Source organism: Mercenaria mercenaria, chromosome 13, assembly GCF_021730395.1.
Source record: "Mercenaria mercenaria strain notata chromosome 13, MADL_Memer_1, whole genome shotgun sequence".
NCBI lineage: Eukaryota > Metazoa > Mollusca > Bivalvia > Venerida > Veneridae > Mercenaria > Mercenaria mercenaria.
In genome coordinates this window covers 15,601,333-15,615,779 of record NC_069373.1, presented here as the reverse complement: position 1 = coordinate 15,615,779, position 14,447 = coordinate 15,601,333, and the positions used below count along the sequence as shown (strand labels likewise).

General features: G+C 34.0%; 1 protein-coding gene across 1 annotated transcript in view; it reads left to right on the top strand.

The window, feature by feature from the left end:
* LOC123529664 (uncharacterized) overlaps positions 1 to 8,252 on the top strand; it is a 75,022-nt gene extending 66,770 nt beyond the window's left edge. The window contains exons 36-38 of the mRNA XM_053520753.1: positions 853 to 1,044; positions 3,178 to 3,366; positions 7,477 to 8,252. Coding sequence (XP_053376728.1) covers positions 853 to 1,044; positions 3,178 to 3,366; positions 7,477 to 7,658 — 563 coding nt within the window. The 3' untranslated portion in view covers positions 7,659 to 8,252. The remainder of the gene's footprint in view (positions 1 to 852; positions 1,045 to 3,177; positions 3,367 to 7,476) is intronic.
* The last annotated feature ends 6,195 nt before the right edge of the window (positions 8,253 to 14,447 follow it).

Here is a 14,447-nt window from a genome sequence, read left to right as displayed (position 1 = left end):
AACATTTTGTTTGTTATATAACTCGCTCACCTGTTTGTTAGAGAGCCACTAAATATTTTGCTTGTGAAATAGCTTACAAACCTTCATGTTAAGTCAGAAAGTTTATAGACATCCAGTCTGTTGGACAGCTAAATATAAATCTTATTTGCCAGGCTGTGACAGTTTACCTTATATCAAGTTTGTGGGACAGCTAACTTCTTGTTGTCGTACAGCTTACCGGGCATCCAGTTCGTGAGACAGCTATATATACATCCTATTTGTTAGGTAGCTTATAAGACATCTTGTTTGTCAAACAATTTACGAAACATTCAGTTTTTTGAAGTCCCGTTTGTCAGACAGCTTACTGCATACCCATTCTGTCAGACAGTTTGTACCAAGCCAGTCAGTGGCCTAGTCCGAAAGTCATACAGAAGATTATCCCTAAGTAAATAAGTTTATCAATTAGACTGTTTGCATTTAGCTTTTAGAACTACATGAATTAAACATGTATGACGCAGTCAATCCTGTTAATTAGGAAATAATTCGTTCAAGCCTGATAAAAAGACAGCATCTTATAACCACCCCCACTCCCTCATTTTTCCGACAATATAAGTTCATTGTTATTATTATTACAATCTAATACAAACAAATCGAAAGCAATAGTATATTTTGGCGTAAATTTGGACGGTTCAAGTTTTTCTTATCAACATGATGATAAGGGTTTGAACTGACAGACGAGATGAGCCTAATAATCAGGATTGTTTTATTTGTGTGGAGAAAACGGCGTAAAAGAGTCACTGCCATTTTACATGACAAGCGACATGGATTAATATCGAAAGTATTTTTAAAAAATACTTGTTTTTTTTTCTTCAGCGAATGAAAACAAGAAATCATTCAAAGAGGCAGGTATACTTATGACTAGTTCTGGACGACTATTGTGTCAGAAGATTATACATGTGAAAGCCAGAAATAGTCCAGGCAAATGGAAAACAGCTGTCGCAAAATGTCTTGTTGAAGTTGAAAAGTCGTGTTTTAACTCTGTGTCATTTCCCGCCCTAGGAACAGGTCGGTTTTTATGTAGTTATTTATTTAGACGTTTTTAGTATTTTCATGTTTGTGTGTGAGAAATGAAACCGCCTTGTATCAATTTTGTGTATGTGCATATTGTCCGAGTAAAATAATCATAACTGTTTCGAAAACAACATGAAAAGGGCTATACTTTGAATATGAAATTATTACTGTGTGATCCTGTTTATTGAACAAAAATGACGTTTTTTTTTGATAATATAAGGTCGTATCTGTTACTTAAATCCCATTTTCGGTTAGGTTTAGTAATATCTACTGAAGTTAAAGGTTGTATCTTTCATGTACATTTTTTTATATTGCGTATAATGAGATTTTGGATATAAAAAATATATATAATAAATAGATCGTAAATAGCAGATACGAGATTTCATCATTGGGCACTTTCAAACGGCGTATATGAAATTTCTTAGATATTGACCATCGGTACTGTAAGAGCTTAAACGCTTTAGCTATGAGGATAAAAATATCTATGAAATTAAATATCTATTTTTGTCAGTTTTCTCAAATGAACTTATTTCACTTACGACCTTTTTCATGCGTGTGTGTGTGTGTGCTTGAAGGAATCAAATATTGATTTGCAAAACAGTACTTCTTGTGATTTCCGTTCATCAGTTTACAAATGTTAGTTGATTGTGGTGTTTGATTGCGAAATATGAATTTAAATAAATTGACTTACAATCGGTTCAATACAATGTTTTACGTCAGTAAACAATACCTTTCCTTTATAGATTTTGCTGTAGGTAATTAGAAACATTTAATCAGACGTTGTAAGAATACAAACTCGTGAAAAAAATGCAACGTACACAACTAGAAATTTGTAGCCGTTTCATCTGATTAGAAAACAAAAACTAGTTAGCAACAGAAAAAATGAGTTTGACCAATACAACATATATTTATTTCATTCAAAACCCCTGCAAGCCTCTTGACTTGTTGGAATAGAATATTCCGAAATAGAAAATATGTTTTAAACATGTTACAGGGTCTAAAAAGACAAAAACAATACTGAACAAATAATTCATGTTAGAAATTAACCCTCTCTCAATTATCGCCCACTTTAATCATTCATAAATTATAATAATTACAGATAATCACCAGACATTATATATACAACCCTGAAACCGTATGTTCTCCGTGACTATTGGATAAACGACATTGTGTCTGAAATCATTAGTCCTCCATCTCTGATTCATGTGGGGAAGTTGGCAGTTTCTTGCGGAGAACAGGTTTGTACTGGTACAGAATCAAGGAACACTGGTTAGGTTAACTGCCCGCCGTTACATGACTGAAATACTGTTGAAATACGGCGTTAAACCCAAAACAAACTAACAAAACTGAAACCCTCTGCTTGCAAAGCATGCATTTCATGCGACATAACTAAACTATCACAATTTCCAAAGAAAATAACCATGCACTTTTGCTGATTCATTCTGTTAGTTCTTTTACTAGTATTTTCACTTCTCCTGTGTCTTTGTCTATGTATGTGTGTACTGGTCAAAACAGAACTTGATGCGTGGTTTAAGAAACATTAAAAATGTATATTAAAGATTCTACATTTTTCTCATGCAATGTACTTTAAGATTTTTTAGTATTTCTTTAATACAATTTAATAAACAAATCATCTGTTTGGTTTTTATGTGTCAAACCTTACACTTACACCTGCTGGATACCAGTTCAATAGAAAATTATATATAAGACGAAGCTCGTATAAAGGGTGGCGAAATTATTGAAACAGTGTATATATTTAATTCTAATACGACCAGCAAATAACCTACATACATGTAGAGCAAAATATATCTCGTGTTATACTGCAATGAACCACTCGCGTGTAATGTCGTCATCCGATCCAGGTGTGTAGCACGGTCGTAAAAAGTAGTTACCATTTTTTTCTAACACTATTCATAATAGTATGTCGTGTTAGAATCGAGATGATAAGTTCCCAAGTGCGATTTATTGTAGAATAACCCGAGTTTTTCGTTCTTATGCGAAACAATATATAACTCAGTCCTACGGCCTTCGTGATATATTCATACGCACAAGAACTCAAAACTCGGGTTATTCTACGATAAACCACGTTTGAGAACTTTTTATTTCTTAATTGCACTTGATTTGCAGGCGGAAAAGGTATTCCACCGGCAGAAATGGCAAGAACTATGGTTGAAGCCATTCAAGAATACATTCTAGGAGATAGCTATAAGGGATACATTAAAAAGGTCAAGATTTTTGTTTACGAAAATGAAATGGTAGAAGTATTCAAAAAAGAAGTTAAAGCTGTTCTTGAAAGTTCACCAAGGAAATCTCTCTGTAAGTAGATTACTGAATTTATTTTCGTATCTAATTTGTTACAAAAAAATCAGCAAATACAAGTTCCCACTATCATTTAATAAATGAATGTCTTTAAGTATTTTATTATTTTAACGTTATAATCATAGATGTCGATGAAATACATACAGTTACTTAGGTTATTTCTAACATTTTAAACTTTAAGACCTATTTCAGAATATCATGATAAGTGCACATATGATTGTTGAATATTTACCTCGAAGAGTTGTGTCTTTTTTATTCATCATAGTTATCAGCCACATTATGGGTGTACAGAACGAAATGTAGCTTTGAAATATGTCTATATAAAGATGCACCTAGAAAAATAACACTGGTTAAAAATTGTCCGTGCACTTTGTCAATTTTATACGCAACTGATGGAACCCAAACAAGCCCAAATTTTAATAGATAAGGTTAATGTTGACAAATTAATTAATGTATATTTTTCATATATTTTTCAACGAATGGCACTGTTTTTACCTTTCTATCTGTTCAAGGCATACGAGGTCGCGATTAATATGGCTGTAACAGGAGTTTTATTTCAATAAAGTTTAAAAGTTTCAAACATGAAACAAAGAAGAATATTCGATTAGAAAAGCCACATTCAATGAACACAGTCCGTGTTCAAAACAAAACCTGTTGCAGTGTTTTGTGGATGTTTACATTTTTTTATTAAATTTATATCTAAAGTCGTAACCATTGGTTTAGATGTAGTCACATGATCAATAATAAAAAATTGTACTGACTCAAAGGCGGAGCCAAAAACACTTATTGATCTGCAGCTGTGACGTACTCACGATTTGAAATCAAAACAATGCGACGTCGTAAACAATATACTACGAAAAATTACCAAAGACTGCAGATATTTATATTTAATTTTTACACATATACGTTCGCTTGATATAATAATAAAACAATTGTTGCCTTTTAGGTTCGGTCAATTTGTAATAGTTATTGTTCGAGGAATAGGTCTGTATTGTGTTTATAGACCTGTGAGGGATTTGTAAACCGAGCGAGCGTAGCGAGCGAGGTTTTCAAATCTCCTCACAGGTCTATAAACACAATACAGACCTATTCCGAGAATGATAACTGACTTACCTACATGTTTCTTTGTTTTACATAGTCCAGATTGGTGTCGGATTGGAAGAAGGTTTGTAACGTGTATGTATGATAAAAACAAATAGTTAGAAGAAAGAACAAGACAATATATGTCACAATTTATTTGATACTATTAATATAACAAACGGCCCAACTTGCTACGAACCTGTAAATATATTTGTCAGTAATTAGGACATGACATTTTGCATTGCATGAAAAATCCGTACTTATTTGGGAAATAGTCTCTCTCCGAGATCATCAATGTTTATCTAGTCAATAGTCAGTTAGTCAGAATTTGGCGCGAATGGTATTTTATGGGTTTTTTTATAATGTGTTTTTTGTTTTTGTTTTGTTCTTGTTGTTTTTTTTCCAAAAATAAAAGTTTATTTAGCTCTTAATTTAATTTTAATTTGCCCTATAAAAAGTATTGATGTAGATTTATTATTACATTATTACAAGAAATGCATATCATAATATACCCTGATTTGGCACAATGAAATGTGCTAAAACCTGCGCGCACAACATCGAGAAGATATAAAAATCTTCAGTTTTCTTGACAATGAGTACAACTAATTAAGAAGTTTGTAGTTAGAGGCCTCTGTTTTGATTGCCATGGCAACGATTTAAATAAACATTATAAAGTTTAATGTCGTTTTGGTTCTCCACACCTGATTCACGTGAAGAAGTTGTCATACACTTGTGAATGTCAAGTTAGTATAGAATCGATGAAACCTTGTACAGTGCAAAATATCTAATAATATTTAAAGACATAAAAATGTCAAGTGTTAGTTCGATATGAATTAACGACATTCAGAAAAATTGGAACATTTTTTTTTCAGGAAACAAATGTACTTTAACCAGTTTCTCAACAATTACCAGTACCTAAAACTGCCTTTCAATATGTTTAAACTATCGGTCTTATTTCAGCACGCTCGGAATGTATCACGATAATTTAACTGGGTTATTTTCAAAAATACAACTTCGTTACTTATGTTCCATGTTTATTGTACCGAATATCATCACAATTTGCATTAGCAGACTATTAATTAACTTGGAGGAACTTTGTGTAGTTTGTATTTTTTGCAATCAATATTTTTCTTTGTAAAATAAACTGTCCTAATTCAAGAAGCATTCTCCACTCTGACGGGAGAGTATGCCCGTATTAACGTTCAGACAAATATCAAGACCTGCTTAAAATTGAATGATAAAACTTTACAGTAAATAAAATCCGGAAATTATCGGGATACATTCCGAGCGTGTCTGAAATAAGACCGATAGTTTTAAACAGTAAAGTCATGTTTAAATCAATTTTCAAGATATGTAAAACTAGTCGGATTTTTTTCACTTAAAACATACTTTTTTGGAAACAACTGAAACTATATTTACGGAGTCAATCACACGTCCACATAAAATGTCATGCACGGACTTCTCATGATTCTACTGCATTGTTTCGGTCGCTTACGCATAACTTTAATTTAATCTCTGACAAATGCCTAAGTGTGTCGACAATTTGGCTGAGTGGTTAGAGCATTGGGCTAGCATCGGAGCGACTCGGGTTCGATTCCCGCTACTGGCACTTGAGATTTTTGTGTAGACATTAGAAATAGGACAGGTCTGGAAATTCTTATAGACCTCATAAGCGGTCTATAAGGTGTTTATAGACCTCATCGGAACAAAGAAGCCGGTAGGCAAGTGGATTTATCGACCTGATAAAAGCGATACCAAAAGGCAATAACTGTATAGTGTATAAACAAATATATAAAATGAGCAAAAACGATAAAGATAGGAGCCACCACGGTACGTTAATGGCTCAAATAAAATGTGGAGAGCCACAGGTCGCCCTACACGACATAAACAAAAATGCTACAGGCTCGGTTTGATTGAACCTGTTCATGTACGGTAGTAGAAATGCAAGCTACCATCCACGCCCTCTAGCCCCAGGTTGAGCAGAACTCAACATTTACACCTGTTTTAAGTACCAGGATATAATTTAGAGGCATCCGCAGATGTATTCATACGGTGGTACCTAAGAAACCTTCAATGATGCACAGAGTGCAGTTCCATGAAAGGCGGCGTATGGTCCCTAGATAAAATAAAGGTTTTGCCCTAAACGAGAAAACAATTGGCAGAACTAAACAAGCATCACTAGAGTTTAAGCCGTACAACTATGCACAACACATACTTTCTATCCTTAGCATGTTCCAGACTTACAGGACCGTGTAAACAATTGTTATCACCACGAGTTGAAGCCGTAGAACAATATATAGTTATTGTTACAAATGACACGTATTGTAATATACAGGAATTGTCATGTAACTTTATGTAAAAAGCAAATCTAGAGAAACATATACACTTGTACTTATTGACTTGGCAGGAGGCAGAACAAAAAGGGAAAATCATTAAGACATGCTTAACAAGGCGAAAGACAAATAACAAAGCAACCAAGTCAAGGTAGCCTTCAGTGGCGCTACCGTCCAATTCAAAGCAATCGAAAAAGAAATCATAGCGACCAGTTATCATTTGATTTCCATTAAGGCATTCACACTTACGATTAACATAACATAACCCTTTCATTGATAATGTTTATCGTACTTTTTCATAAAATTAAAATCAAAACTTGATGATTAAACAAAATAGTGCACCCAGCTTTTATGTTTAGTAAATATACAAATGCCCAAATGCCACTGTATCCAGCTACTTGCAAAGCCTTTACGAAAAGAAACATATATTTTTGTAACCATCTTTCATCTTTGATAAGAATATACCTTTGCCGAAATTTTGAGACACACTGGAAAAAAAACATCTGTTTAGTACAGTAAACAGTTGTTCAAAAGTTTTGAACATATATTCAACCTTATTTCTTTAATGAAAATACTTTGCGGTCAAATAACTACATTAGTTGCAGTTTTGCCATTTCAAAATTCGTAGATCGCATTGACTTTACGTAGTAGCAAAATGTCATTATCGAAATTGTACTTACAACCTTTTTTACAGTTCACGAGTTTAAATTCTGGGGTCGTTCGCCTTCAGACGAGAATGAATGCTCGAAGCTGGTATTTCACATTTATACCGACTCACACAGCAGTACTACAGATGTGGTAAGAAGAATAGAAGAGCTTTACAAAGAAGTAAACAGATCAGTACCCGAGTCTGCAGCTGCCAAAATGTCGAACTAAAAGGTCAACAAAAGTGGTTTAACGTTTACTTTAGATGTCTCTGATGTTAACATTTAAACTTTTAAAGTTTTTGATTAAATTGCAACTACAGATATTAATACAAGTACAATGAATCTCGATTTATTTCGTAAGGAAAATGTAGTCCAGTTTCTGCCACCTAGGCTTTAGAAGGAACCTAAATAGAACAACAGCCTGCCCTAAATCAGCAAAACAGAATCCCCTTTTTAAAATAATGATATGATTAAATGCGACTATTTATCAACCGGCAGAATATACATTTCAAATCTAGAATTTACAAAATAACACCAGATTTTACCCGGAAGACACATTAGGTACTAATCTATTTTGAAAATTCATTATTGGTTATGAACACTGGTTATAGATCCGTTTTGCTATTTCACAAGTTTCAAAGAATTAAAGACCCGGCGAAAGGTATGAATATATGTAGTGATGTTCGACGAATACCTTCAAACTTTCATTTCATATGAAGACTGCTGAGTTAGAGGAGGATAAACAAAACTTCCGAAAGTTGTTGATATATTTAGTACACGTACATATATATAAATAAATAAATTAATATAAATAGTAATCACGCGATCAGTATGGGTATTATGTACTCACTCGGTCATTGACTCAACATCGGTACACTCGTGTACCCCCTCGGTCACTTAACTTCCGTACACTTGTTTACTCACTCGGTCACTTTCTCAACATCTGTACGCTCGTGTACTCACTCTGTCACTTACTCAACATCAGTTCACTCGTATCCTCACTCTGTCACTTACTCAATATCTATACATTCATGTACTCACTCGGTCACTTACTCAACATCTGTACACTCATGTACCCACTCGATCACTTACTCAACATCTGTACACTCATGTACTCACTCGGTCATTTACTCAACATCTGTACGCTCATGTTCTCACTCTGTCACTTACTCAACATCTGTACGTTCGTGTACTCTCTCGGTCACTTACTCAACAACCGTACACTCGTATACTCACTTGGTCACTTACTCCACATCCGTTACTCGTGTACTCACTTGGTCACTTACTCAACATCCGTACATGTATTCTTGTACCCACTCGGTGACTTACTTAACATCCGTAAGTCATGTACTTACTCGGTTTGATACTCAACATTCGTGCATCCATGAACTCACTCAACATCCGTACACTCATGTACTCACTCGGTCACTTACTCAACATCTGTACACTTACGTACTCACTCGGTCATTTACTCAACATCTGTACACTCGTGTACTCCCTCGGTCACTTAACATCCGAACAATCGTATACTCACTCGGTCACTTACTCAACATCTGTACGCTCATGTACTCACTCTGTCACTTACTCAACATCTGTACGTTCGTGTACTCTCTCGGTCACTTACTCAACAACCGTACACTCGTATACACACTTGGTCACTTACTCCACATCCGTATACTCGTGTACTCACTTGGTCACTTACTCAACATCCGTACATGTATTCTTGTACCCATTCGGTCACTTACTTAACATCCGTAAGTCATGTACTTACTCGGTCAGATACTCAACATTCGTGCATCCATGAACTCACTCAACATTCGTACATACATATACTTACTCGGTCAGTTACTCCACATCCGTACACTCATGTACACTCGGTCACTCGCTCAACATACATTCAGGCATGTACTCACTTGGTAAATTACTCAACACTCGTGCATTCATATGCTCACTAAACATCCGTACATGTTCATGTATTCACTCAACATCCATATATGTATTCATGTAGTCACTCGGTCACTGTCAACTTTTATGTAGTTTCATACCAGAGATATCTTTATTCATAAATGATATCGAATATAGTACACATGCTTTTATATTATAATTCTTAATATGAGTTTGTAAGTTAAATGGTATGTTTAAAATTTGAATATGTATATTGTCTCTTGTAATTCTAATTACAACGGTCATTTACAATTGTTTTATGTTGTATGTAAATTTCTATGTTTGTAAATGAATGAGACATAAATAAAATAAAATAAAATATATAAATTTACGGGCGTATAGAACCGTGTAAGGACAACTGTTTATACTTTTGTAAATGTATTATTGACATTGATTGTTCGTTACTACATTGTTTGAATCTAACTTTAGAGGACCTTTCATAAACATGATTAGAGTCCGCGTTTTAAAAAGAAATACTGTAGCGTGTTAAGCGAGTGATTAAGATTATTTCTTATTTGGTTCTTGTGTTTAAAAATTGAACATATTTTATTGTATTGCTAATTTACGCCATAGGTACACGTCAATTACATGGCATAAACAATAAAAAATGTAAAAGGGTTGTTTAACGAAATCTCACATTTTTTACATAACCTGCCCTCAAAAATATACAGTTACATGAGATGTGGCTACATAATGTATTTTAATACAGTTTCTTATAATGGATGTTTATTAAAGTAAGTTAAGATTAAGTGCTATATACATGTATAAGCAGACTGTTTTATTTTCCACCTATTAATTATGAACAATAGGTAGATAGATTTGCCACTGTTGATGTGACTATATGCGATATATGATGTTATTAATATAAATATATATATTTCTGAAAATAAACGGGGTTACCCTTTTCGGGACCTGAAGAAAAAGATAAAGTGCTTTGACCTTGTATAAACTCGGCTTTTTCTCAGTGGGTGAAATACAAAAGCGAAGTATAGAAATATTGTTGCCGACTATAATTGAATATTTATAAATGATTACGTGCAAGGATTTATCGGAAAAGTCACTTTTTTCTTAAAGTAACATCGGAAGTTATCTAGCTCGCCCTATAAATCCGATATTACTTCAGTTAGTGTTGCAGAGTGAGGGGAAAACTGCACTTATTGAACCTTTGTTTATCAAAGATTTATTATTATCGTTTGAAAGCTTTTCCATTGACGACATTTCATTATATTGGTATAAATTGGATAAACGATTCTAGAATGACTTTGGTACGTCAAAGTTTTGATAGATGAGAACTACAGATAAATATGGGAGTGAAATAATTGAAAAGAAACATTGTAACTGATCTAAACGTGGCATGAAATGGCTGAAATGTCAGAAATAGATACTTTTTATTACTATAAACGTGCGAGTTGAGTAATATGAAAAAATTACTGAGCGTCAAACATCCTGCCTAGTTCATGTGCGTCTCTCAAGTATCTGTTTAGGACAAATAACCTCGTAATAAAACGGATTGTTTTCGACACAGTCCTATTAGAAGTGGTTTTGCTGTTTGATATACATCGATTTTGTATACCAGTCTTATTCCAATATGAATGAAAGGCAACTTTTCATAACTTGAGATTTGTAACCTGTGGAGCTGATTATTGATCAAATCGGTGTCTAAAACCCAAATAAGTAGATCAGTTTCTTTAACAAACGTTAACATGCAGTAGGATTGCATTTTCTTCTTCCGAAGCAATAAAACGCAGTTTTGCTGGGAAAAAGAATGTATTTTTGTTAATAAATCATAGTTTAAAATAGAGAAAAGTGGAAACTTCACAGGTCGCTCAACACGAGAAAAACGAAATGTTGCAGGCTCGGTTTGATTGGGCCTGTTCATGGACGGTAGTGGAAATGCAGGCTACCGTCCACGCCCTATAGCCCCGGGTTGAGCAGAACTCAACTTTTAAACATGCTAAAAGTACAAAAAGCAATTTAGAGACATCCGCAGGTGTATTCAAACGGCGATTAACATGGAATCTTCAATGATACACGCGTTGAAGCGTTAAGTCAGTTTTAAGCTTTTGATAAACTTTTGGGGTAAATAAACATTCGAAGCTAAACATTCGAAGCAACACAACTATAGGAATAATAATTTCGCAGTTCAAGAAATGCCTCAGATTATCTACTACTATCTTAATTATGCCCCTATGAGTGGTAGGGGCATATAGATTTGGTCTTGCTTCGAATGTTTAGCTTCGCATGTTTATTTACCCCACCCACTTTTCCCTAGTTTGAGAGTGTACCACTCTTCCAATATTAATCAGAGTGTACTGATATATTGTCATTTTAATGTTTATTTAGCTTATAATATCTGCTGAAAATAACACCTGAATATCTCAACTGATAAAAATGTTTTAGAGTTTTGGTGAAGTTCGTCCATTGAAAATCAGTAAATTTGATTAGGCCAATTTGTGGCTCTGTGTTGAAAAAAGTATTCAAGACAATTTAAAACGCAACATGTTGTGTAAATGTCCATTACATAGTTATTTTATCACGAAAGTTCCAGGTAAAAAGTTTGAACCATTTTTAAAAACGCGGCGGAGATTGCGTTCCTGGCTGGTTACATGTCAAATTACCCCACCCACATTAAATGTGAATTTCTATAAAAGTAAGTCAAAACTGATAACAGTAACACTTGTGAATGAAACTTAATACATGTAGGTATATTGTCATAAAATATAAAGAAAATCGAAACAACATTTTGCGCAGACACCTAACTGGGACCCCCGCCCCCCTTGTTATGATTTTCTATTGCGATCTGTTTCAGGAAAGTAGCCAATTTATTTCTTATGGTAAGTTTCTATCTTGACTGTTTTAAAAAATTTATATCGCGAAAATATATTATTTGCTGCTTAGCCTATCTCGCAAGACCGGTGAACAGTTGCGTACGCCGGATAGACTGGCAGTGCCGGGAAGCCAAACTAATGCTTAGTCGATTGCCAGCAAGCCGCATTCGCCAAACGTATTCTCAAGTTTCGAAAGAAAATGAGGTTGAATAAAATTTTGCATTGTAAGAACTTTTTATTCTTATGGGCAGAACTACCCTTCAGTAACTTAACAATGCAGGCCGGGCCTAGTATTACTCTACTATTCTAATTAAATTTAAATGACATCATGATCATACAAGCTTTACATACAGGAAAAAACAAAAAAATACGTTGATAGAATTCAGAATAGTTCAGAATGATAAACTGGTTTTGAGGCTGAAGTCTTTATTTTCTGTGGTGTACAAATATATATATTTGAGCTGAAATTTCAAAACTATATTGTATCTAATATGAGCAATTTCTAAACAAGGACTTAAGTAAGTGACTCTCAATCTATGAATTATATATTTTTCGAAAGCAGATCACTTAAAAGAAATACCCTATTTATCTTAAAATGCTACTATGTAGCATTACTGTACCTTTTTATAATAATATGTGTTTAGGTAGTTCACTACGATTGTTTGTGTAAAAAAGTCAGTGTAATAAAAATGGAACATTCTGCCCAAAACATTCTAAAATGGAAGGGAACTTTAAGGTATCCGGTTCACTTTTAAACAAGTTCTATATAATAGTGCTATTATTATACTGATGCCTGGTAAGCCCATATAATTTGATAACATTTGAAAGTGTATTGCCTATTGAAAAAGAAAATATAAATTACATGACAAATATATGCTATAGAAATATTTATTTTTGCTTTCTTGCTCCAAAACATGACTGTAGTGATTCGTTTAAATTAGTATGGTCATCTTATTAACTTGTTTCTTATTCAGCAGACACAACTCTTTCAAATGATACCAAAAACAACACGGGGTCATCAGGCATCGAAATGATATCTATTTAAGAAGTACCATATTTGTTTGCAAGTCGCAAACATAATGCGATATAGGAGTAGTGTACGTCACAAAAATCAACATATCAAAAAAAGTAATGATTTTGGTGTATTCCCCAGCAACCCACGAAGAAAGCTTTACTCCCAAGAGGAATATAACAGGAATTTTGATTGAGTTTCACTGGCTTAATACAACATTTCAAAATTTTGACTCAACGACTCCATTCCAAATTTGACTCCACTCCATGACTCCACTCCATATTTGACTCCAATCCACGACTCCACTCCATGTTTTATAGTATGCCGACAAATATATAAGTATTAAAAACAATCAAGTATCCTGGTTCTGAAATGTTACAACAAGAGCTGTCCATAAGACAGCGAATGCTCGTCTATTCTTAATGTTGTCCCAGAAGCAGGACTATTACCTTAATGTTAAAGTATCTAAGAGTTTCAATCAGTAATCTGCATTAGTTTTGGGGATAGTAAATTGCATGCAAAACTTAACCAGAAGTTTTAAGTTCACAGGGGACAAAAAATTGCCAAAAGCATGTCAAAGTTATGGGACTTGATGCTATAACCTAGTTTTATAACCCTTAAGATACAGTAAAGTTTTCAATATTCAATATCTGCATCTGATTTGGAGACAGTTAAACTTGCATGCAAAACTTTAACCAGGATTTCCTTAGTCCAGAAGGAGGCATAATTTGCCAATAATACATGTCAGAGTTATGGGACTTGACCCAGTGAGGTTGATAATTTACCTAGAAAAGAAAAAATAAGTTTCAAAGTTATATGCTTTAATAGCTGTATGTACTTGCATGCAAAACTTTAACTTTGATGCTATCACCTAGTTTTATGACCCCGGAGACACATATGAAGTTCAATTCAATATCTGCAAAGATTTGGAGATAGTAACTTGCAGTAAAACTTTACCAGGATTTTTCTAGTCCAAAAGGGGCAAATTTGTCAAAATACATGCCAGAGTTATGGGACTTGACCCAGTGAGGTTGGTAATTGACCTAGAAACTTTAATTATAAAGACTTACTCCTGCAAACACTTGATTCAGGATTTCAAAAAAATGTGACCAAAAAAAAATGGAATGCCCGCTTTCTGAATTTCACTTTTTAAACCTAGCTTATTGTATTGCATATAGGGTATCTTAAATACTGTATGATTTTTGAGACAGGAAAGTGTACAGATTGGAAATTA